The following is a 27,179-nucleotide window of genomic DNA, read 5'->3' as shown; positions in this document are numbered from 1 at the left end:
ATGCTAGCAGCTAATTTAGCAGGCTGCCAATGACCATGTGACGCTCTGATGCCATCACATCTGTTACTATTCTTTGTTCTGATTTCTTTAAGAAAGGGAAATGCACATATGAAATGCAATATGAAAACAAATCTGCAGAAGCGTGGCTCTCAGTACAGAGAACACGACAAGAAATATGACTTTCTCCAAAATCTTTCTCCAAATCACGACAGCATGCACACGCCAATATATCTTCATGTTTGCCCATCTTCAGGAATAACAGCAGCAAGCTATAGGTGAATCCTGTATCAGGATACACTATATAGTTTGTGCATGCATAATTAAGATATTCAGTTATCATGTGGTGGAGCTAGAAAGCATGCATGCTCAGGAGGTCTCACCTGTGTCCTGCGAATTAAGCACCTCCAGTGCGTGCATCATGGCACTGGCAAATACGTTTGCATCCTCCTTGCTGCCAAAGTTGAGGCCGTAGACTTGTCGGGCATCACGCCACTGGTGGAAGGTCTGTGTGGCCTGGTTGTACTTCAGCCCCTTGGGAATGGCACAGTTTATCACCACCTGCAGACATCGGTGAATCAGAAGAGAGAGGAAACAGAGACAAGACAGGAGACGTTTATGACTTCAAGTCTGAAGGATCATAATAATAATAAAATAAAATATCTCCAATTAAAACACAATATGTCAACCTTGTAACACTGTCGCCTGTTATGTTGTTTAAGGTCACTTTTACTTCCTCGTAAGTAGACTTTATGATCCCCTCACTCTGTGTCTAATTTAAGGCACTTTTAGTGTTCACATCTGAGGTTTTTACTGTTCGGGGCACACAGCCAAATGGGGATGCCTCGAGGTACTCCCAGTTAAATAAGACCAATAGGGAGGGGTCCCAAACCGCTTTCCCTAGAACCTAAAGGAACTCTCTGAACATTTTCCTTTTTCTACTCACATGCAAAGTCAAAAAGTATTTTTAGGAAAAACACAAACTTTTGAAGCAACAAGGGCAAATTACTCACATTTGACTTGTTTATTGGCTCCTATCACAGTACAAACATATTCAGTTCCATCATCAGAGTGCCTATACAGCTGAAGCCTAAAGTATCCATGTGGTCCATATGGATAGTGTGTGTATTTTTAAAACATTCTAGTTAGGATTCTGTTTAGACTTGAAGTCAGGGATATGACTTTAGCGAGTGATTCTACTATTTTATTCATTAAGTGTTGTTATTGTTATTGTTGTTGTTGTTGTTAATGTTATTGTTGTTGTTATTGTTGTTTTATTATTTTTTTTTAAGCAATATTTCATTCACTGGAGCCTGACCATCAGATACTGGCATTTTAAGACAGACACTTGGCAATTTTTAAAACCACATATGGTGAATGATCATTCTTTCAGATAAATGAACCATAAACCATATGGTCTATAGATACAACAGTGTCCAAATGTGACCTTTTGTGGCTCAAAAGCAGCCAAAACTTTAATATGATGGCTTCAGTTTGCACAGTTGAGAAACAAGTGGTGATGTCACAATGGGTGGCAGCATTCTCCAAGTTACCTTTAATTTCAGTCATCATGAGGAGAAAGAGTCACGAGTCCAATATGATTCCAACTTCATCCTAAAATAACATTACAATACTGTTTTCCCCCTAACAGCTATGCTTCTGTGGCCATCCACAAGCTCCAACGCGTCCAGAACTCTGCTGCCCGTATTATCACCAGGACCCCTTCTATCCATCACATCACTCCTGTCCTGCAGCAGCTTCACTGACTCCCGGTCAAATATCACATCAATTTCAAAATACTCTTGTACACATTTATCATCTCTCCCCTCCATATCTCTCTGATCTGGTTCAGATCACCATCCCATCTCGGCGTCTCCGATCTTCTTCTTCTCTTTCTCTCTCTGTCCCCTCTCCCCATCTTGCCACCATGGGGAGCAGGGCTTTCAGCTGCTCTGCTCCTCGACTGTGGAATTCCCTACCTCCTGATTTAAGAAATATCACTTCCTTCTCTCTCTTTAAGTCCAGACTCAAAACTCACTTGTTCAAAATAGCTTATTTTAATAGCTAATAATAGCTCTGCTATTTAAAATTTGTTTTTATGTGTTATGGTTTTATGATTGTGTAAACTGCTTGCTTTTATTATTCTGTGTACAGTGTCCTTGAGTGTTCTGAAAGGTGCTTTCAAATAAAATGTATCCTCCTCTTCATAGTGTCTTTGCTATGTCCGTCTTTTATCTACAGTTACTGTATTTAAGATTTCTGAACCAAACAGACTTCTGAAACCTTTGAGAAGGCTATTAAGGCTTATTATTATACATTATTTGCAATAGATTTATTGGATTGTTAGCATGCTAACTTGCCTTCTCTGCTGTTAAAGTCCAACCTCTTTTTCCCCAACAATGAAAGCATTCATATTTGAAGCATCATAATCAGCATTATCAGTGAATTCACGCACACATGCTTCATTTTGTTATAGTTCATCTGATATAGCGGATATACCCTGAAAAGATGTGTAATGCGGTTTAATCTCATAATCGCTGTGCCGTCTCACGTCCAAACTAATAAGTAGAATAAATTCAAAACATTCCCCAACAGGGACCCAGCAGCTTATCACACAAGGTTTGGTGGTGTGTTTTGATTTCTGTGGCTTCCTGATTTAAATCAAGGATTACTGTACTATACTGACACTAGGCTTAAAGGTAATAATCACAAAATACTTAGACAATATTGACAATATTGCTCTGGTCAAAAAACAGCTCTATGAGTGCTAATACCTGTAACCAATCTGCTCATTTATGAAAAAAACAAGGTGTAGCACCAGAGCAGATGTTTATTTGACTATGGAAATGGTCTGTTGTCGATTTCTGAGTTTTTGCTAATGTGTCTCTGGCAGGCAGGAAAGGATTCCCATATTTGCTTTGTATTGTTGATGGACTGGGTAAGATGACAAGCAGCAAATGTGAGGAGGAACTGTGTAACTGCAATTTTTTTGTTGTGGATGGCAGTGAAACAAATAGAGGAAATGGTAAGATAGGCAGTGCCACACAGTGAGAAATCAGGCTGAAGCCCAAGTGTGAAGCGCCAACACAAACACAGCCTCTGACTCGTCCATGTTTTTAAAGACCTCATAATTGAGGATGCGCACACTCCAGCCAGTCATTTTTAGTACGTCTGTATTATGAATATGAAACATGTGTCCATGATATTAATGAAAATCCACTGTCTAAACGCTCCAATTTGCTTTATTAGATATGTTAAAATTCCAAATGGTTACCAGATCGGAGGTTGGAGGAATGGGAAGCTGCCATGAGCACTGTTCACTAGCCCGAGTTTTTATACACAGAATTTGTGGCATTCCAAAAGAAAGATAACCAACATCAAAGGTTTAGTGTGATTTAGTGCGAATGTGCAATGAATGCACATGCAGAGACAGCTGTTTGCAAAGGTTTGCGCAAATAAACAGAAGTCTGAACTCATACATTCAGCTCATCCATCTCATGCATTGCATTTCCTGCAGGAATGTTTGCCTTTTCACAATTCCACAGATTTGCCCCAACTTTTGCATATAACTGTACCCATGGTGCCTCAGCTCTGATTGGGATGCTTTCATCTAAACTGAGGATTATTTTCAGCTTCGGGATTATTGCTCTGAAGCTATGAGCCATTTGAGCTAATCTGAGCTTCTTTCTGCTCAAATGTCCTCACCAGGACTCTGCTGTGTAGGACTGAATCATTATGTGTTCATACATGCATGGCTTCCTGTAATAAATATATGATGCTTACTTATTCTTACAAATAAAAGCTTACCAGGCAGCACGATGTGCTGACATGCACAGAAAAAAAGAGGAACAAGAGAGTCAAGTTGAAGACTCAGAATACAGGTTCAGTGGAAAGTCGAAAAATGTTATGGCAAAGCGCAAGTAACTCAAGGTCATTTGTTGTTGTCACTGAATAAAGAAACCATGTCATTCAAGTGTGAATCATCTGAAACACCCAGTGGGTCACGGCATGTGGCTGTTGCTCCCTGAACCTGGTTCTTCAGGAGGTTTCTTCCTGTTAAAAGAGTTTTTCCTTCCTACTGTCACCGTGTGCTTATTCATAAGGCTCATGTTAATGTTTGGGATTTTCATGTATTATTTAGTCTTTACCTACAACATACAATAAAATAAAAGGCAACTTCATACAGCAGTTGTTGAGATTTGGCACTGTATAAATAAAATTAAACTAAACAGACCAGTAAAGATAGCATTATAAAGTATAAGTCAAATGTGAGCACACAAGTAACCGATGCAGGTTTTTTTTCCCCCACTGAGAAAATTTAAGGAAAACTACAAAATAACTGCTTAACACTTTTGATTAATAATAACTAAAGTAATTGTAAAATACTATCACATAATAAAACTTAAATTATTTCTACGTGTGATGTTGCATCTTGAGTTGAGATTTTTAAACCAGCCACATTTTTCCACCATGTAAGCACATCAGTAATTCATATCCATTGTTTGCTCTTTGTGACACACTGATTCAAACTATCAAGTGTTCCAGTGACACTTGATGGAGTCATTCATTTGCACATTTTGCGTCACACCTTCCCTGCTAGGATCTAGTTTTTTGGTAGTCTGCTGCAGAAATTACATCACAACGTGATTCTTTTGTAATATATATAAATATTTGTACTAGTATCATCGCAGATGATACGATACAGCACCACAATCTTCAAAACTAAAAGGTATATTTGTAAAAGGGTTCCGAACAAATACTGGCACACATGAATACTACAAACGCTGGAATGTCCCAGGGCAGGACAGGTCCAGTGGATGGACCTGTTCTGTCTTGATAAGGATCTGCTGCCAGAGGACACCGTCAGAGGTCAAAAAATGTAATATCAGCACTGTATCAGTAACGCAAATGTGATAATTGTGTCATTGTTTCTGTATGCTTATGGTCACAGACCATTTCTCCTTTTCAAATCTCTATATACACACTGTGATAGTAACAGCCCCGTCTCATCCACTGACCTGATGATCTTGGATCTTGCGTCCCACTACACGGAAGGCGTTGTTGCCCGTGTGGTGGTAAATGTGGACTCTGCTGAAGCCTGTAGAGCCACCGGCTGGGACCCACTTCTTATTGGCATCGTCATACACCATGACAGCGGCTCGCGCCTGGCAGATGCTCTGTTCACTGCAGGGACAAGAGACATAGAAAAGTTTATTCTACCATTCTAGAAATCCAATCTTTTTCAATCTTCCTGTCTTCTTTGAAGTAAGCTTTGTAAAGTGACCAAGTGCTGGGGACTGCAAATACAGAGATGACCCCACAGGTATAAAAGCAAGCAACTGAGAGCAGAGCACACAACACCACAGACTGTAAAATTAAATTAACTAGTGAATGTTTCATTGGCTCCACAGCTCACCATTAAAAAAATTTTTAATTTAATTTTTAAACATATTGACCTCATATATGCATCATTCCAAAAACAACATCTTAAGGCAAGCCACAACTTCATGCCTAGCTGTAATCCTAGCAGATCAGCTGATGGCTCAGCCGGTACACTTCCACACAACATCTCATATTGTGAATGTCATTTCAGTTTTAGTCTGTGCACAACTGATTCTGCCTCTCCAAGCTGCCTGGCAACCCGCTCCCACCTCAGCTCCAACTTTTATACGGTGATGGACGGTGCTTGCAGTCCTAACTAAACTAATTTTGTTGTATTAATAGTTTGGTGTGTTTGTGCGCGTGTCTTCTCAGTAATCATTTTCTCCTGAATTGCCCCTATGTGTTACATATCTCACTGTCCATCCCTTTTTTTTGCTGCCTAGCCTGACCTGTCTCCCCAATGTAAGTTTGTATATTCTATGTATTGTATGTATGGTCGACTAGGTCTGTCATTTCAGCTGCAGGCAACTGCAACCGACAAATAAAGCTTATCTTTACTTTTTAATCGGTGTTTAACATGGTTCATATTCCTCTGTAATCAAACATAGCAGTCTAATATCAGTTTAATCAAACATACTGATTCTCAAAGGCAGCAAGCAAGATGGAAAAATGATTTTCCTTTAGCACATCAAAAATAAATCTGTTATACAAGCTTCCATATAGTGTGGTGACATGTCCTGGTAATTAATGACCTAGGATGTAGTTTTGTATCTGCTATTTTTCAAGGTTTGCTATAGATTATTTTGCATACATGCAGTTCGGAAACACACAAGCTGTTTTATCATGCTTCTTTTTTTTTTAAAGGTCAAATTTAAAAGCAGCACAAGCCTGCAGCCTTCACGTTAACTACCCTGCCTTATAAATGTCTATGTCTATAAAACACCATCTCACTGGCTTGTCATATATATCTGTAGTCTCAAACCCAATCTGACACTCATAATGGCATCATCATTGTTTTCTCACCTACAGCCAAATATGGTGGCCTATGATATCATGAACCTGTGTGACAATTTACACTCTGAATACAAGCAGACAAAAACGCAGAGGTTAAGTCGGGAAACGGAGGGAGAGCTTGAGAGACAGGAAGTGTAAAAATGACAGGCATAAATTGCTTGGGGAAGGGTGAAAGAGGAGTGAAAAGAGTCAGGGAGGAAGTGATGAGAACAGGCCATATCCACTTCCTCAGAGTGTCTGTGTCAGTGTTAGAAATGCATGAAAATAGAGGCTTTACAGTGAGAAGAAAGACACATCTCGGAAATGTAGAACATGAACAAGGTTCATACACAGACACACAGGAGTGCAAGCAGTCTCCTGCATATGCCAGAGCTACTTCACATGCATCTCACTCCAGGTTTCAAACAATATTCTGTAGAATTTTTAAAAAAGAAACTTCCTGAGACTGCTGCAAAGCATTTATCGCCAGTGTGTATTGTGGGCTTGTTCATACACCCATGCCTCTCCACAGTACACACAAGGACACACACACTAGGTTCAGGCATCCATATGCACAGCTCCCCGCATTTCCAGCTCTCACAAACACTTTCACGCCTCTGCTCAAATGTGCTTCAGTATGGTTGAGCTGTGGTAACACCCCACAGCAGCTGATGAACTTACAATATGATTTAATGTCAAACCTCTCTGAAGATGCACCGAGACTTCACACCTCAGCCCTCACCTTACATCAAACTGGTAAAAGCTCTGAGCTCAAACACACTGGAGCTGGAAATAAAGACAGAACCATTCATTCACGATCACTGCAGATTTTTCAATATTCTACGGACAAATTACTCCAACCTTACATCTCTATTATACTGGCCAAATGGAGTAAGAACGATTAACTTTTCTCCTCTGAGGCTCAAAGCAGCAGCAGCTACAGTGATTTTAGCTGGGATTGGAAGATAAACCAGTGACTAGGGGTGGGTTTATGTGCATACGAGTATTCAGACCGCACACACGCCTTTAAATTTCAAGTTTGCATACTAAAAACTGCAAAACTGATGTATAAAGAGGGATGATAAATTTCTGAAAACACCAAGTTTTCAGTCTCATGTGCTAATTTACTTCCTCTTAAAAACAAAGATTTGTTTTAAAGAAGCAGCACTGTAACCAAGTATTCAGTATTGTAATTGTTCAGTGGATAAATTAACAGTTTTCCTTTAGACCTTCAGTCCTTTATACTAACAGATAGCATAGCTGGGTTGTTCTGGTAGCTGGGTCAGACTAGTCAAAAAAAAAAAAGTTGCCTAGTCTGACGAGTCTCCTGTCCTGCTGTGACATTTAGATGGTAGAGTTAGAAGTTGGAGTAAATAATATGAAAGCATGGATGCATCCTGACGTGTATCAATGGTTGATATGGTCTTGGCACACCTTAATACCAATTGAACATCGTTTAAACACCACGGCCTACCTGAGCGTTGTAGCCAACCATGTCCAATGACCACTGTGTACCCATCTTCTCATGGCTGCTTCAAGCAGGATAATGCACCATGTCACAAAGCTCAAATCATCTCAGACTGGTTTCTTGAACATGACGATGAGTGCACTGGACTCTAATTGCCTCCACAGTCACCAGATCACCATCCAATAGAGCCCCTTTGGGATGCAGTGGAATGGGAAATTCACAGATGTGCAGTCAACAGCCTTTTGACGGTATTGTGTCAGCATGGACCAAAATCTCTGAGGAATGTGTCCAGCAGCTTGTTGAATCTTTGCCATGAAAAATTAAGGCAGTTCAGAAGGCAAAGGGAGTCCAACCCAGTACCAGGAAGTGACAAAGTGAGATTTTGTTACTTTGTGTCAGTTTTCTTCTTGCTTTTATTTAACAGGCAAGTTTTAGTCAGTATTACTGTTTGGCTTTAGCTTTAATTTACCTTATGACTATAGCATACTATCATCTTTACATATAAAACCAATTCAGACTCACTCGTATACGGGAAGTTAGGAGTGATTAGGTCTCTCCAAACACTATGACTTCATATCCCAGGACCTCCTGGAATTGTACCAATGGATTTGGAATTGGGAGAGTGGCTGAATGCAGCCATTCAAAGGAGGCACTCTGAACCTCACATCTGAGCAGTAAAAAAAAATAAAAATAATGAGAGCATTGGTGCATATTTTGGTTACTGTGGTCACTTTGTTTGGCCAGATAGGATGTCACATATTATCATAGCATGGAATACATTCAAGCTCAGGACCACTGCAGACCACAGCCTGCAGCGCTTTAAGTCATAAACTCTCACCACACTGGGTGCACATGTCTATGCAATTTCTCAACATTACATTTTTGTGTGGTGAATGTAGTACAGCTTGCATGTGTGCGATTAGAAGAGATTGTGTTGAAGGTCCAAGTGCTCTTTGCAACCAATGTGAGCAAAGAGAAGGAATATGTGGAACCAAAAGAAAGAAAATGTGGAGAACAGATGAGCAGACATGACACAGTTGCTTTTTCCTAATTGGTCCAATCTCCGTAGGATAATTACTGTGACAGTTGTGGTTCTTTTAAAGCAGACAGTTATCAGAGGAAGAACTTGTAAAATGCATCCTTATTTACATTAAAAGCAATCCTAACTGAGATTGTACATGAGTATGTACATTATGTAGTGGTGAATTGTCTTTTGTCTTTGCAGCTAATTCAGTGATATGTCTCAGACAGTCACAGTGAAATGTAAGCTTTGATGGTTAAGTACTTGACTGGTGTAATCTAGTCCTGTTGACCCTCCTTGTCTCCTTGTTAGAATAGAATAGAATAGCTTTTTATTGTCACTGTTACAAGAAGTTACAAGTTACAAGTTAACCCTTACACTAAATGTATCAGCTACTCTCTGCCTGCCTCTCTACTGAGACAACACTGCTACACTCTGTGCCTCTGTGTCAACATGACTGCAGCAAGAGCCATGCTTTTTCCTAAAAAGGAATTCTTAAATGCAGCTACAGATTAGATTTCTGAGATTTATATTAAGTTAAATGTGCTTTACGAAATTTTCTTCTTGTCCAAACAGCAACCACACTTTGGCACATGGATACATTTAAGTCCAATGGTTGGATCCATTGGTTCCCATCTATATCGCATATTATAATGTCACCTTGCTACCCAGCAGCCACCTACCAAATGGCTAAAATCAACCATTTACTGATGGCTGGACATTCATAATGTCCAGCCTCCAGGAGTACTGATCACTTCAGGATAGAGAGCAGAGCTCATGATTCAATTACAGGAAGTCGTCCAGGTCCTGAAGCAGCAAAGAAGCCCCAGACGTCACACTAGAATAGAATAAAATAGAATAGCCGTGTACTGTCATTGTACATGTACAATGAAATTATGGGTGCTCCACACCAACTGTGCCAGAATAAAATATAAATAGTAAACAGCAAGAATAAATAGCAAACGGGAAAAATATATACACAAGAGGGACAAATTTAAAAAAATAAGGGAAAGGCATACATTGGAGAACAAAGAGTTGCAAAGTGCTCGGAAGTAGTGCAAAGAAAAGCGTTTGTCTGAATAGCATCTGTGAGTGGCCTCAGTGATGGGGGTTACTCAGACCATGGCTCAGATTGGTAAAGTGTGTGGGCAGGGGTGGTGTAAGGTGTGTGGGGTGGGATAGTCATTGAAACAATGGGGGCCATGAAGCAATGAAGCATATCAAGTAGCATTAGCTAACAGTAGCTTACATTAGCTTAAATGACCATCTAATTAACCAGATCTGCTTACTTCAACAGCTTACTTTATGAGCTCCTTTCCATTTCATCATGTTAGATAAAATACTAAACTACAGGCTAAAATCTCAATGCTTTTACAGACAAACAACAGTTTTACATATATGTGGATACTATTTCCCTTTAAAAGGAAAAGCGAATGGTGACACGCCAACTCACTCACTCACTCACTCAGGACAAATGTGCAGATCTGACAAAAATAGAAATGGAGAGAATGGGAAATGAAATGAGAATATTTTCATCTCCTTCATTAATGTTAATGAAGCTCTGAGTTTGGAGCAGTTCTGACTTCAAAGAGGAACAGAACAGCTCCAGGGTATTCACCACCATGATGTCACATCCTGCCAGGATTGGGGTGGGTGAGGTACTGTGGGTTTACAGAGAGCAAAGGAGTGCAGAGGAGAGAAGTGGAAGACAAATGAGGAGGACAAATGAGACACAAATTTGATGCAAAATGGAATCACTGATTTGGCTTTTTCTAACCCATGGTTGTTAAACTAAGGTACTGAAGACTGGAGCAAGTCAAATTTCTGATTACCTGAAAATTACTGACTCAGTCCATCACTACTATGTCTGGAAACTGCGACTTTTTCCACAGCTGATAGGCCAGCGTTATGTAAGCAGCCGAGTGACTAATCTAAATATAGAAAAAAAACAAAAATGGCCAAACTAAAAATCTCATTCAGTGCGTCTGCCAGTCTGACAAAGCCAGGAGCTGAGTGATGAATTAATTTGTGTCATTGTGCCAGCTATACAGAGCCTTCTGATTCACCATATGTGGAGTATTACTGTGGTATCAGTCTGGTGATCTCTTCACAGTACACATCATAAGCCACTACAGGGGTTTCCTCTCTGATTACATTTTAAACCAGATTACTTCTGTAGGTCAAGTCAACACCTCAAAGCCAATGTCTTGCTGAAAGAGGCCACAGCCATCAGGGAGTACAGTTTCCTGCAGACTAGGAACACCCCACAAGAGCTGCAGTTTAGGAGACACCAACCGATCACATTCTGGCCATTGTCAGATTCGCTCGATCCTTACGTTTGTCCATGTTTCCTCCACTTAACACATCAACTTTCAGAACAAAATGCTCCCTGATACATCCCACCCGCTAACAGGTCCCATGATGAAGAGACGATTAGTGTTATTCACTTCACTGGTCATCAGTGGTCATAGTGTTATGGTTGATCAGTGTGAGAGATAGAGAGTGGAAGTTTGCAGTGGCTGCAGTTTTTATACAGCTGCTCTTATTGAACATTCCACTTCACTGGTCTGATAAAAATTGTGATTTCTTCATTAATGATACCTTGTTGATATACAATGACTGTTTGTTTGCAGTGTTCATTAATTTCCGAGTTACACCAATGAGGTTAATTTCATTAAACTCTCAGTGGTATTTTTTGGCCTGAACAGATGTATAATCATTGAGACTACACACTTAGCTGCTCAGACTCAATCAGCCTTCAAGAGAAATTAACAAAAGGGTGCCCCTGACAAACACACACGCACACAGTTCTCAGAATAGATTCATTAACATGACTCACAGCAGAGGCATTTCTTCATTCTGCCTCCTCCTCTCTCTTTAAACTGACTTGCTGTCTACAGTTTGCCCCATTTGGCTGACAATAAACTGAGGCTCTGCTCTGAAAAGCCAGAGTCAGCCATTTCCAAGCTGGGGGAGGATGATAAATCCTGTGAAGCTGAAACAAAACTTGCAAGCTGAACCAAAATGAATGTTAGGGAAAGCTTTTCCAAGCTTGGGCGTGGAATCCAGCGGGAGTCCCCGGTGTGAAAATGCACATGAAGGGAAGAATAAAAGAGAGGTATACTGGGATTGGGAAAGCCATGAAGGTTTGTTAAGGCAGAAGTGCAGCTGGCTATAGACAGAAGGATGGAGTTCAGGATAGAGGGGCTCTAGGGAGCATCCCAGCCACATCTGCATCCTTCCTTTTCACTCAGCAGCCTGGACTAACTTTTAGCTCACTGTGTTTTTTTGTTTTGTTTTGTTTTTAAACTCTCTTTCTAACTTTCTGTCCCACTAACTCACTCTTTTGCTGCCCTCCTCTAAACCCTCTTTCCTCATTCGTCTCTCTCTCTCTCATTCTCTTTTCTATTTTATTAGTCAGCCATCGCCTACAGTGTGGAGAAGAGAGCTCCTAGCTCATATGGAAGTGATCAGGAGCAGACAGGGAGGGAAGACTGAGGCCCATAGACAAGAGAAAGATCCTGTTCAACCACTGGGTGCAGTTACAGTACCAGTGTTTTAGAGGAAGAGAAAATTAAGAGATCCCAGTGGACTCTAGACTCTCGGGGGTATCTGAATATGTCCAAAAATCTAAATCACTTGATTTCGAAATCTAGACAAGAAGTCAAAGAATTTTCAGAATGGATTTGCTCCACATCATATTCACACCAAAGACTTAAAATTATGGAATTTGAGAGAAATTAGAGTTTGACATGAAGCTGCAAACAAACAAGAGCAGGAACTGACGATGTTCACACACATTCAGTCCACCTTACTTCTCCTAAACAACTGTGCTTATATCAGACAATAAAGGTGATCCATCAGATGTACTTTGTATTACACTGACCTTTTAAACAGGAAACACCAAACAGGAGAACGTCAGCTCCTGATATTATGACATCATGACATTTTTCTTGTGATCTGAAACCATTCAGCATGTTTCATAAATCAGATTCAAACTTGAATCAATACATCAAATTAAATGGCAACATAGAAGCCCCCCTTATCATATCAGTCAGAGTTCAGAGGAAAAACCAAAATCGACTGGTGAAACCTTGTTAATCAATTAGAATAATCAATACCCACAGATCTGATATTTGTGGAGTAAGCATGGGTGCGCGCGCGCACACACACACACACACACACACACACACACACACACACACAGTGTATCATAGAGCAATGAGAAAATACCCTCTGCTCTTAAGTGTGAGTTATCCACTCTACCAGATGAGGAAAGAAGGAGATGGATCAGGAGAGGACCACCATGTGGCATGATAGCTGTAAAAACACTTGGTGTGTGACAGAGGAGCCATCACTACTAGTGGCTATATATAACCCAGTACAGCCCACAATAATTGTGTGTGTGTGTGTGTGTGTGTGTGTGTGTGTGTGTGTCAGCTAGACTGCACTAGCCCTGCAGCCAGATATGAACAGCCACAGCAACATTCAGAAATTGAGCAAGCAAAGGTCAGCGTCTGGCCAGTAATTTGAGCAGGAATCAATAAAGAGTTACACTCGTCATTTATAGATGTTGTAAATCCTGGAAAGGGTTTATAAACCCACTGCTGAAAAACTGACTAAAATGACAGGCTTACTAGGGCTGGGCCATATTATACCGTTCAAGGTAATACCGGTACAATGTTAGGCAACGATAAGAAAACAAAATATCGTGATAGAATATGGGTAAAACGCGCATGCGCAGTGCCTTTGTTTTCATATGCACATGGCCGAAAAAGCAGGGCGGCAATGGAGAATAAGAAGGGGGAAAGCGGATCATTGAGTGAAACGGATGAACCAGAATTGGTTTGTAAAAATGGTGCCACTTCAGTGATGTGGAACTGGTTTGGTGTTTGTCTGTCAGATAGCCACCAAAGCACTTTTTTTTTTTTTTTTTTTGGTACAACATGTAAGCGGGCAGTCCTTATTACCGTATTTGTCGGACTACGGTGCTCGTAAATCTGGGAGTAATCTGGGTCCAAAACTCCGTCAGCTTCATGTCCCAAAGTTAAACGAACACTACGGCATCACTGAGAGTTAAAAACTGTCTAAATTCTTTCATCTTTAATAAAATGATCCGCATTGCTGCTTTACCAGGTGTAAGAATTAAGGTTAACATCCAGGCATCCATGAAAACAGAATTTATTACATTTAACGGAGTTAGAAGTTAGCAGGAAGTTAGCTCGCTAGTTTCGCTAGTTACTTAAGTTAGCTCGCTAGTTTCGCTAGTTACTTAAGGGTTAGGGGTCAAAACATGCTATGATATAGCATGTTCTGACTGAGAGATTTCTGAAAAAATTTAAACTTACAGCTCTGCTATCACTTGCAACATAAAAGAGGACAGAAAACTAAACAGCAGTGACGTTTGTAGGGTTACTGAATTTGGGCTAGATGGTAGATAATGATGTGGTATGTGATCGCTAGTGACACAGCTATGTTAGCATAACATAAACAGTGAAGCTGGAGGATGAACGCTAAGTTTTTTCCACTCGATAAAAGTTAACGGGAGGGTTCCTGATGGTTAGAGACAAATGCAATCGCATGGCAGGATGCTGTAAACAGACCAAGCTTCAGTCAGGAGAACAACTGAGATAATCCATCCACAATACGAAGTTAGTCATTAATGTACTGCAACAACATGGGAATAGAGCAGCTGTGATAGAATACAGCATTATTGAATCAATGGTACAGAAGTGGAGGAAGCAAGAAGGATGAGTTGAATAAAGTTTGATTTATCTGACTGCTTTGTTTCTTGTGCCTTATAATCCCGTGCATCTTATGGTCCGAAAAATACATATTTGACTTTTTTTTATTTGGCACACTGCAGTTTCATGTTGCAAAGCACCTCTTTTTAACTTTAGTGGATATTATACATGGTTATGCTCGGGATATGTCAGCCCATTTCTACTGGAAATGCCTTTTGGTTAAACTCTCAGCAAGGAATTTGCATTTGTACTGTTAAATTTTTATATAGCTTTAATGCACATAAAAAACAGCTGCTTGTTTAGGTGAAAATAAATGGATGGGTTTTTTTGCGCTAGTAAAGTTGTGGAGTTGTATTTTGTCTTGCATCAATTATATTGTCAGTTATATCGTTATCGCAAATTTTCAAATATATATCGTGATAAATATTTTTGGCCATATCGCCCTTCTCTAAGGCTTACTACTCTAAATTAGCAATGAGAAAATGGAGAAAAAGCTCCTCAAGGAACAGCAAGACTGAAAAATACCCCAGGAAGGCAAAAATAATGCTTATTTTTAAATATCTACAAATGAGCCAGAGCTTTAAAATCCCATGGTTAATGCAAGGTGGTTTTGCGCCATGAGAATATTTCCATAGTTCTAGTAGCCGTTACAAGCGCCAGCCCCTTTCTGAGAGTAAACTGCAGCATCTGGGTACTATCGTAGTTCTTAGAACTCCATTTTTAGCTTTCTTGGTAAAATGGTAAATGGACTGCAACATATAAAGTGCTTTCTGCTACTACTTTTCTATTTTGAGTATGTCTCAGTCATCTAATCAAACAGTGCTTTTTATCTATGCCTAACTGCTTTTTAACATTTGCAGACACACTCACACTTCGATGCAGGGTTCAGTATCTTGTACAAACTTTTCCAGCAGTGTCAACTTGTAACAATTCACCTAATACACTCAAAGAAGACTCGACAAGGTTGATGCAGCTACACTTTGTTTTAAGTAGTTTAAGATGTCCAACTAGGCTAAATAACAAAACATGTCAGTAATCCAACTCCAACATCCAAATTTATTTCTAGCCAACACAGTTTAAAGTCACAAGACCTATCAGATGTTCCACCCTGCACTGCCTTCCAGAACCAGGCCTACGCATTTTATCTCATGGTCATTACACAGCTAATCACAGAAAATGTTGTTACCGTTAATGACTGTTAAAACAAAACCTTCGCGCTTCTTTTATTCCATTTTAAAGCTATGTTACAATAGCACTAGTGTCGTCACTCCCTTAATTATTTCCAAGTCACCGAAAGATGTAAAACATTATCGTCTGCTAATTACCTGAACCACTGACTGGACTATTCAAGTTCCAGCGTTGTTTAATGAGTTCTAGGGCCAGGTCCACTGAATCCTTTTGGATTCAATTAGGCTTTGTGTAAGTCACTCACAGAAACCATTAGCTGACTGAAGAGCGCGATCCTCAGAGGCTGCAGCCACAGGTGGCACCAATCCTCATCCCACCACACAAACACGCACATCTTTTATTAGCGGCTCATCCTTTTCAGTGTCATCCCCTCAACAAGCCCATTTTGACCTTTCCTTAAATTAAACCGCACACTTTTTCAAATGGGCTACATTACAGTCAAAGAACAACGCTTAGACACATTTGGCTGACCTATTAGTAAGGACACAGCAAAGAGACAGAGACAGAAATTTTACACTTGGCAGAAAACAGGCTGTTTCAAGCATGCACTATTGAACATAACCCAATTCAGATATCGAGGTCTCCAAGGTGTTTGTTCAAGTCGCTGTATATCACTTATATCTAGTGGTTTTTACAGATAGTTTCCAGGGTTTAGACTGCGGCCTAACTGGGTGCCTGGCACATTTTACAAGGGTCAAATCACACTTCTATTCACACAAGGACAGGGCCATTGATGCCATTGATGCCAGAGCAGGTCTGCACTGAACTCCGCTTTCACTCCTCTTAAACCACTGAAATAAACAACTGCAGCCTTCAGATGCAAAACTGCAAAGGTCTGGTTCAGCAACAGTCACATCACAATTCTGGTTTAATGTTCACAAAGTTCATAAAATACCTCCAAACTTCTGTTTCTTTGCTAAATACTCCCACAGGACTGGTTTAAAAGCCACAGAGCACCTTTTGTTTAGGTGAAGCTGGACATAAGGCAGTTATGCACTATGCCTTGGAAACTTTGAAAGACTGTCAGAAAGTCTGAAGATCTAGTGCTCAAGACAACTTGAAAACATACAAGAAAGTCTGACTCCTTTGAAGTGACAAAGCAAACAAAACCAAGTATAATCTGTCTAATTCAGAGTTAGGTTCAAACTCAATCCCAGCAGATTATCTGATCTCACTGCCAATTAAGACTTAATGCCTCATATGATCCCTTTCCAGAAAACCTATTGGCAAATCTCAGCAGGTTCCAAAATTACAAAGCAACTCTGCAGGTCACCTCCACATAGACTCCTGCTGTTCATGCATATTCTGTATGTACTTGGAAGTCTCAGAACAGAGCCATAGTTCAGAGTATTACATTTGAAATATTTTACAATCTTATTTTTTGCAAAATGATCCTGACTAAAACATCACTATAATTTCTTAATAACATGGCATGTGAATGCAGAAGATGCTCATGAGGACCATGAAATAACACAGAAACTTAAAGAAATTCAGCATCTGCAATAATCATGCTAAGCTCTCTAAACAGGCTTAGTTTTAACATTAACATACAGCGCCAGGATTTAATCAGCTCTCCTCCCAGTCAGCTACTCACAAGCAGTGTTGGACAAGTTACTTTGAAAAAGTAATTAATTATAGTTACTAGTTACTTCTTCAAAAAAGTAACTGAGTTAATAACTGATTTACAAGATTCTAAAAGTAATTAATTACTTGAAAAGTAACTATTGCGTTACTTAAAAAAATTAATTCTTTTCAGCACAACCTCATGTGTCTGAATTTACAGTTATGTTTTCATTTTGACATACTGTATTAACACAATTGATCTAAAATCAGACAAAAAACATTAAATCCGAGTAGAAAGTTATATTTTTTACTGTAACAACCACAAACATGTTTATTGAATCATATTTCATAACTTTAAATGTAAATATAAATTGTCAATTTTAAAATCATATGCACAGGTTTTGCAAACAACAAAGTTATTTGCAGCCATTTACCTTTTACCATTTTTTAAATAACCACTTCAAACTATTTACATAACAATCAGCTGTTCTGCATTCAATAACATGCCACACAAATTATTTGTGCCACTCCCAAAAAAAAATAATTTCTGTCCACTATAAAGGAGAACATCACAGCCTGATACCTGCAGGTCTGACAGCAGCAGGTGTTTCACTCCTGTTTTCTACCTGGAGACAGTAGTCGGCTCATTGTTCTGACACACAACACAAAACTATCCACAACACTACACACTAACTACACACTATAGGTCAGCTATAGGTTATTATCCCAGCCCTGTTTGTTGAGTTATATGGTCCATATCTGGAACCCTTGGTCCATTAGGTGATTTGGATACATTCAGTTTAATTCATTCATTTTGTTTCCCAACTTTAAAATAAATAAATCTTAATTTCATTCCTTGAAAACAAAACAAAACAAAAAATTCCAAGTGAACATGTGATTGTGCTACTAAGCCAAACTCAAATGTTGTCTGGCAATTTAGCAAACCATCATCAATAAATAATCAGAGTCTTCATGTTTAACATCACGTTACATCTGCTAAATCACCAATGTAGCTTCTTGGATCTAACCATTGGTTGAGGAAGGCACCCAGGCATGAGAACAGAAAATCCTTCAGTCAACTCAGAGTTGACTCCAACACACTCAGACAAACTGAGATTCAAAAACAGAAACTGCCCAAAAAAAACAAAACCACACCTCCTGCATGTGGATTTAAACAGCTGGTTTAAAAAAAAAAAGAAAAAAAAGAACGGCCTCAGACTTTACACAGGTCGCTATTTTTCACCGATTCAGGGTTTAAAACTATGCATCACATTTATTATGAATGCAGCAAAAACAAATGATCACAATTATTTAGTGGGACAGGTACGTGCAACACTACCATCCATTAGTACATCCACAATGAAGCTAATAGTAATCAATTATCTTCTCTTCATAGTTACAGAAAACCAGAACTGTAGCTATATACTCTACATGACGTGTAAATTAAAGTCCTTGTCATGTCTTCAGTCTGTGCCAACCATTTCTTAAAACTTTAAAGAAGTCTACACAAAGGATTCATTCCTGAACAGTTTCAGTTTCTGTTTGTGGAAGCGAGGGGCACATAATAACAGACGGCTAGCTTAAACAGATGGTGGCTTATGGATGAAGTGAGAGGCTGCAAGGGCCAGTGTAAGCTAAAAATGATTACGCTGTACTGTGAATCATGCAAAGAGAGGAGAGTCAGAAATCTAGAGTTGAAAATGAACACTACTGCCCCCCTTTACCTGCACCTAGTTTTACAACAGATATAAATCTGGGTTAAAAGTTTCATTTGATCATTTGTAATCATGCGGAAGTGTTCAGTATGTCAGATTTTGGTTCATGATCCTAATTCCGAAATTGACTAGATAACGTGATAAGAGCACTCCAAATCAACAACAATTGTCACTGGTGAAGCATTAGGCCTTCTCTTCTCATCGATGAAAAGTGAGCAGCAGTTTCCGTTTAAGGTTCCTATAGAAAGAGCACAAAAGCAGCAGGACTTTGCCACGGAATAAGTCAGTGACAACAGATACGTACCGGTGGATTTCCATTTTGGAGGCCAGTACACATCTCTGACTGAGGATGAAGCTGGAGGCTTTGGACTGTGGACCAGAAGACTGGATCTGCATAGTTGCACACAGCCTTCCTGCTTAAGTAACCCAGCCAGCCCCACGTGTGACTTCTCCCCTACCAGCCCTTTCCCGCTCTTGTTGCAGTTGCTTCAATTTTGCCAAAGTAATATCCCTGCTACCAAACAGTTCTCTTCATCATGCAAAGCAGGGTACCAGCCACCCCCGTCACCCGTCTCTTTAAAGCCCCCTTCTCAGGGCGATTCTTTCCTTATGCGTACATGCGACGACAGCAAGTCAGTCAGCAAGTCGGCAAGCGAGGGAACCGTCGCTTGCCGTGTTTTTCCAGCTGTGTTTTTCCCATGGCAGCGGCACCAGCCAGCAAATATGCGCACGCTTCGGTCTTGGCTTTTCGCCGTCGTGGCGACAGCAGGGGTATCCAGGCAACAGGCTCCTGCTCCTGCACAGCCCACTCCTGCGCGCCTGTGGATGAGGCTGCTGTGGAGAAATCCACACGGCGGGATCCAGCAGTTCACAGCGGCTCAACTCAGGAGGTTGCAAGCGGGGGCTGGGGCATGAAGGGAGGTATCCTTTACATCTGTCGCTCTCCTTCCCCTCGCCGCTTCTGCTACATCTATCTCATACCTTTTGTCTCTCACTTGATCGCCCCTTCTTTCATCTACCTCTCCCCTCCCTCTCTACTTTATCTCTGTGACCATCCACACACTCCCTCTCTCACCATATACCCACCCACCCAACTCTGCTCTCTCACTCTCTCCTAAATAAATAGGCTAAAGAGAGTGAGCAGCCAGATGTAGTGATGTATGGTGGAAGTGGAATAAGGATTAGTCGAGTATTTCCCTCTCTCCTGTCACAGGAGGCAGACATTCGCAGCGACCACGCAAAGCTCTTCATTTCTTTATTGAGTGTCCTGGCCTGCTTCTGCACAGCTACAATCCTTTCTTTCACTTTCAGCTATAATCAGCTGGCATTGTGCCGAACAATGTAACATCAACATACATACATTATCAATCTACTTAACAAGTCATAATGGCATGCATTAGCGCTCCTAATCAAACCTAATATTGGATGGAACATGCGACAGCTTTCTATAAAGGCTCGTGTGAAGTAGAATCTGTATATACTGGGGGGGGGGGGGGGGGGGGGGGGGAATTTTCAGCCAACATTTGGGCTTTCCTGCTGTGCTGCGATTCGCTGTTCTGCAGCCCGTACTAGGTTGTATTGGTTGCTATGCCAACTTTTATGTTAAATTGGGAGTCTTTTTTCTCTGTTTTGTTATGAGTATGCGAAGGAGCAGAAGAAGAGATTCACATTTTAAAGCTTTTCTTATCAGTTTTATGTCTGATAAAACAGAACTAACAGGGCACAGTGTATCTGTCTGGGAACTGGTGTCCTTCTGTGGTCACGTGGTGCCCGGCTGACATCAAGGTGAGACGTATTAATTACTGATGTGACTAAGAGACATGGCACTGCCCTCTGGATAGATACCCCCTGATCACCTGAGACATACATAGAGGAAAACTTGCAGATCACCATGCTCCACCTCCTCCAAATTAAACATCAGGCTAGATTTTCATTTCAGTTATGATTTTGGCTTTCAGCAATTAAGAAAAACAGAATGACTGGGATAAAATAATTACTTGTTTATATTCATTTTTGTTCTGAAGCTATTGTTTTGCCTTATGCTATAGCTCATTTTTATCTTTACAGAAGTGCACCCATCACTAAATCATAATTCAATGTACTCATTTATATAATGATTTTCAATTCTTAGCATGTAGTCAAAGTGCTTTAGACTACGAGCCACATTATAACCACACATTCACACAGCACCTTTAGCATTTTATCTACTTCACATCCACGACCAATTTTAGACACCCCTACTAGCCTAATGTACACATCTTTGGACTGTGGGAGGATTACAAAGTACCCGGAGGAAACAAATTAGGGATACAGACAGCACACAACCTCCTACCAGAAAAGCCCCAGCTTTGAACTAAGAATCATTTTGCAGTGAAGTGACAGTGCTAACCATCGGACAAACATGCCAACCAAATTAACTTATCAACTAGTTTACAGCTGGAAATTGAACCTTTCACCACCTTCAGTGTCCAATCAATTTGGGGCATTTATGTCTAGAATTGAGTTTGATCAATTTAAAGATAGATATGTGCCTTTCATTACACATATCTTTATTGGAACAATTCTTTATTTTCCCTAGGAACAGACTGTAAATGAATATAAACAAAAAACAACCGCTGCCTTTTTTCCATTTTAAACAACTGCATCAATGTATTTCTACTATACATGATTAACAGTGCCTTTTCCAGTCCTGAAGATGTGGCTTCCTGTGCAGCCGTCGTGATAAACGATCGACTTGTTGAACACATTTTCTTTTTTTGAGGGTTAAAATTAGAGTCATGCTTTACCCTGAAGGCTACAAACTAATTCAAAAGTGGATGTAATTACTACAAGAGCTGAAAATAAAGGACTTTTTTTTTAATCATTTCCCATTGGACAGCTGGCTTGACAGGCATAAAATCAGCCTCAATAAAGCAGCAAATTTCTATCAGCGCAGAAGGCCTGACATGTGCGTTCAGGGCAGGACACAGAATGCATAAAAAAAAACCAAAAAAAAAACCAAAAAAAAAAAACCACACTGAGACAGACACACAAACACAAAATACACAGGGTTCCAAGGGCAGACTGTACTCTCGGAGGTCGGAACAACAAGAGCTGGAGGAGATGCATATATGTGCTTTGGTTCACCACATGAAATCAGACGCTGAGGCAACACTGTGAAAAACTGAGCCTTCAACACAACACAGGCATGCAAACATACGCTGTCATTGTCTCATTTATAAAGTACAGTCCGATATACAGCTTTAGATTTTTTAAAAAAAAAAAAAAAAAAAAAAAGATGAAGATGTATATAATTACATAAAGTTTCTGGTTCGTCCATAAAGTACAGCTGCCAGTGTAAGACAACTATTAAAGGGAAAGGTAGCATGTGCCCTGGAAAACGGGGCTTGACGAATGAAAGGTCTATGCAGAGAGCAGTAGTTTGTCACACTCCACTTAAGCACAGAGTCAAAAGCTGCCAAAACGCAACGCTCACACATCGCAAGCTATTACAATCAATTTGGGAGGGGTGAGGAGGAGGAAGAGGGCAGTGTGAGGCACCTGTAATAAGCTATCAGTTATTTCTATCTGAACACCCGTTAGAAATGCATAAGTGACTTTGGCTGATCACTACAGCTAGTAGTGACTTTGAAAAACATCCAGGGTTGTAATTTGGCAATTAACAACACCCTCAGAATTACAAAAGAGGGCAGGTTATTTTGTTCAGAAACACTCCAAACTGTGTGTTTACAAAAACTTCCAGAGAACAGAAAACAGCAGCAAAACCCAGCACTGAATAGCGTAGGCAACAACAACAGATACGCCATCAAACAACAGTCATATCAGCACAAAGGAGGAGGAGGGGTGGAGGGGGGTTGCCAAAAGGCTTATAGATGTACAGCAAGTGTGGAAACCTTGTTTAGGGCACCTGTTCTGTTCATTTCCATTGCCGCAGTTTTATATATGGACTCCAATTAATTAGCTTTGAATGACAGGCAGTTCAGCTTTTTCCAGTGTATTTATCTTAAATTGCATCTTGGTGCAGCACCTCTGCCTTTACATTACCCGATTCTGATTCGCTGCCTCACAAATTGAAAGATTAAGCAGCAGGTGGGTGGGACTGCTGTTCTCAAAGCTGTGGCTGCATGCCTGAGACGACCATAGTAGGGATATCCCTCTCTATAATATCACAGCCAGAAGTAGAGAAGAAATAAATAAATAAATTTAAAAAAAACAACAACTCTGAAGCTCGAGCTTTTGGCTCACATGGACAACCTGTACACATGCTGAAACTTTGGCCATCTTAATATGAGCATGCACCATGCCAACAATGGACAGAAAATATGGAAAAGCATAATGTGCCTTTTAAGACTATTTGTATAGAAGCTTGAGTAATACTGGGATCCAGGGAAAAGGTGAAAAGAGGAGCAGTCTAAGTTCTGAAAAAGAAAGAAACGCTGCAAATAGCTCTACTAATAGAAAGAGAGAAGGAGAAGAAAAAGATGGAAGTGAGCAGCACGTCTCGTCTCCCCTGAGGCCTGATGCCATTTCAGGTTGTGTCACCGCAGGAGGCCGCCGAGTACAGGTGGCTCAAATGCCACAGACAAACATACACACAGCTCATGAACTGCAAGCTACGTCCCACACAGTTATTTCAAAAGCTAAATAAAACAGAGACGTGCACACATTGTACTGTATACACTGAGAAGAACAATGTTAACAGATTGAATACCACAAAACTCCTAAAATATAGCTACACCACGACAACTTCCACAGTGTCAGTTTCACAAAGTCTTACATTTAATACAAAAAGAGTGAGTAATGAAGACAAACATTTAGCAGTCATTAACAGAACCCAGCTGATGCAGGATTTCTAAGGCTGATAGAGATCCAGTATTTGGGGATATCAAAATACCAGTTATACCAGCTGATGTACCAGGCACACAACGCATAAAGAGATTTGCCCAAAATTTGTTAGCTGTAGTTCATCTGTGTACCAGGATAATATGAGAATTTCAATGTTTAAAAATAAACTTGTATTACTGATACAACAAGTCGTGAATTACTCATTTACAGTCTGGCTGACGCTGCTCGTATCAGCTGGTTGTTGTAGAGATGTTTAAAAAATACCACCGAATGCCCTCTAGTGGACAAACTATGCAACATTAACTACGACAACATCGTTGAAGTGCTTTTGTCCCGTTTCATCCTTACTTTTTAAATTTTCCGACATAAGCATTAATACCAGGGTGTTTTTTTTAATGACCCTGAGGATTTGTTCCTGGAGAGCTTACATTACAATGCATCAACTATACATGTGTGCAAGGCAACGTAATTCATGCACAAGTAGTATAACCAGAATGACTACTAAGCTGTCTGTGTCCACAACAGAGTACAAGTGAAGTTTCAGTCACACCAGCTTTACACATTGTAGAGACACCTGTGAGTCGAGGCACAGGTCACAGTGACACATTTTAACAGAGCAGCTAGTGCTAGTGTTCCCTCAGAGCAGAGTAATGAAGAGTCAGGAGTGGATAATTTCATTTTCTACTGCCATTTAAGACCTCTAATGTTTGCAAGTGTCCAGTATTAAATCCCCAAAAGCTGCATGATTCACCTTTGCTTTTACAAAGAAATAGAACAAAAAAAAGTATCAAATCAGTCAAATCACAGAATTAGATGGTGCTTTTACTTATTTCTAACCATTAGCTATACTCTGGAGGGAAGTCCTCCTCCTTTTGATGTTAGAAATTAATATTTAGAGGTTGTGACATGATCCAGCAATCATTCCAGAAAATGTATTTTTTGAAAGTAACATGAGTTAAGCCTGATTCTTCAATATGGACAAATAAAGCAAGGTTTTAATCAAATATGAGTACTTACTTTCTACTTGTAATTTAAATGAATCCAATCTGGAGATTACATGGCCAAAAGTAAAGTATCAATCGTAGCAGTTCTCCTGTTGGTGCTGAAACAGTCTTATTCCCCCAAGTACAACATAGGAGAGATTTTACTGTAGGAACTAGTTAAAAACCTGCAGGTTGTTTGTAGGGAAGTACTGACAATGACATTCTGACCAGATACTTTTCTAAGCCTCTCATTTTGCTTTTGTTTTTATTTATCACTCATTTTGGTTCAATTCAGCATAGAGGTATCTAAATTGTTTGAGGTCTACATAATAAATATTTGGAACATTGAGTCTTTGCAAAATTGTAACTGCCATCTCCAAGCCTTGTGCTCTTTGCTGACATGTTGATGCAGACATATAAGTGCATCCTTACTTTTGTTGCTTGTAGTCCAATAGCTGTCAGGACAGATGAAATAAACCCACATAAATATTTGAATAAAATCTGTATTTAATTATACTCTGTCTCCCCCTCCATCAAAACCCACTCACATCAGCGCAATCTCTACGTGGGCCTTTGACCCAGTCCCACTGAGAGGACAATAATTCACTGCCAGTCCTCCTCTTTAATTACACTCAACAAACAGCCTCCTCTTCCTAATGTGAGTGTGTGTCCGTGTGTTACTGAGGGACGAGAATGACATCATCAGGCTGGTCAGCAGTACTTTTGCCTCAGCGGGCAAGAGAGGGGAAAAAAAAAACAAAAACAAAACTATAGCTGACTAAAAGGAGAGGAGAGTAAGGAAGAAAGGGAGTTTTTATTTTTTTATATATATATATATATATATATATATATATATATATATATATATATATATATATATATAAAAAAAAATCCTCCCTTAGTTATACTGCAATAGGTATAGGCTGCTGGGGGATTCCCATGATGCACTGAGTGTTTCTTCTTCACTCCCTGAGTGTTAATAGACCCCTCTGCAGTGAATCATACTTTTATTAATCTCTGGCTCTCTTCCACAGGATGTCTTTTGTCCCCTCTTCCTTTTCTCTCCCCAACCGGTTGTTGCAGATGGCTGCCCCTCACTGATCCTGGTTCTGCTAGAGGTTTCTTCCTGTTGAAAGGGAGTTTTTCCTTCCCACTGTCACCAAAGTGCTTGCTCATACGGGGGTCATATGATTGTTGGGTTTTTCTCTCTATGTATTATTGTGGGGTCTACCTTACAAGATAAAGCACCTTGAGGCGACCGTTGTTGGGATTTGGTGCTGTATAAATAAAATTGAACTAAATTTTCTGAAACTGTCATATGTAGGAGTATTATAGGAGTATTGGAGAGATTTCGTTCATAGTAGACTGCCAAGTTCAGAATAGTTTGATTGGTGACTAAAGCTCCTAGAAGAAGTCGGTTTTGGGATTACCGAGGGATCAAGGCAGGATATTTGAGACTCTGAAAATTTTGGACAGTAAAACTTCAAATTAACCATAACACAACAATATTTTATGGATCATTCTACAGCCCCAGTCTCCCAGTTCACATCAGGAATTTTCTTATGAAGTCATGAACACTTGCTTCAACTTAATGGAGTCACACCTAAAAGAATAATCCAAATGCTTTTAGTGAGGTATAACTGGCCTTCTGAGCCTAATACCTACATTTCTACGATTCGCTGTATGTGTAGTCTGAATGGGACTTGTTATAGTGCACAGGACAAGGCTTACAGTGAGTTGTATGTGAGGCTGAACATTAAGGAAGGAGAAAAGGATTTGGAGTAAGGGGCTAGGGAGAGAGATCGAGCTGGAAAGGATGTACAGCAGATTAAGGTAAGTGATGGAAATGTACTAACAAGAGAAGACAGTGTGCTGAGAAGGTGCTGACAAGCACATAAGTAAAGGAAAGTTGGTGAAAAAAGAAGTGGTGATGAGGATGATGGCTGGAAGCAGGTGGTACAGACAACATACCTGTGGAGGTACAGAGGTGTGTATGAGAGAGGGCAATAGATTGTTTAACACAGTCCTTCTCTATAGTGTGTTGTATCAGCAGAGCTGTAGTAATTACAGATGGATAAAAGTGGTTTACTACACAATGAAAGGGTGTCAAGAGAGGAACTGTGGATGAGTCAGAAGTAGCAGAAAAGTATGTGCAGGTGGTGCAGGGCATGTATGATGACAGAAGACAATGTCTACAGCAGGAGTGACAGATGGTTTCAGGGTGGGGGGTGAGATTACATCAGGAATCAACAGCTTCTTCTTACAATGGGGAAGGACAGC

The 27,179-nt window shown here is 40.1% G+C and overlaps 1 protein-coding gene across 1 annotated transcript in view; it reads right to left on the bottom strand.

Annotated features, from left to right (window-relative positions):
* Positions 1-20,146, bottom strand: part of enah (ENAH actin regulator) — a 109,296-nt gene extending 89,150 nt beyond the window's left edge. Inside the window, 3 exon segments of the mRNA XM_019345712.2 lie at positions 381-558; positions 5,016-5,181; positions 19,376-20,146. Of these exon segments, the coding sequence (XP_019201257.1) occupies positions 381-558; positions 5,016-5,181; positions 19,376-19,467 (436 nt within the window). The 5' untranslated portion in view covers positions 19,468-20,146.
* Positions 20,147-27,179: the final 7,033 nt, after the last annotated feature.

Source organism: Oreochromis niloticus, linkage group LG15 (genome assembly GCF_001858045.2).
Source record: "Oreochromis niloticus isolate F11D_XX linkage group LG15, O_niloticus_UMD_NMBU, whole genome shotgun sequence".
Lineage (NCBI taxonomy): Eukaryota > Metazoa > Chordata > Actinopteri > Cichliformes > Cichlidae > Oreochromis > Oreochromis niloticus.
This window is presented reverse-complemented; position numbering and strand designations above follow the sequence as displayed.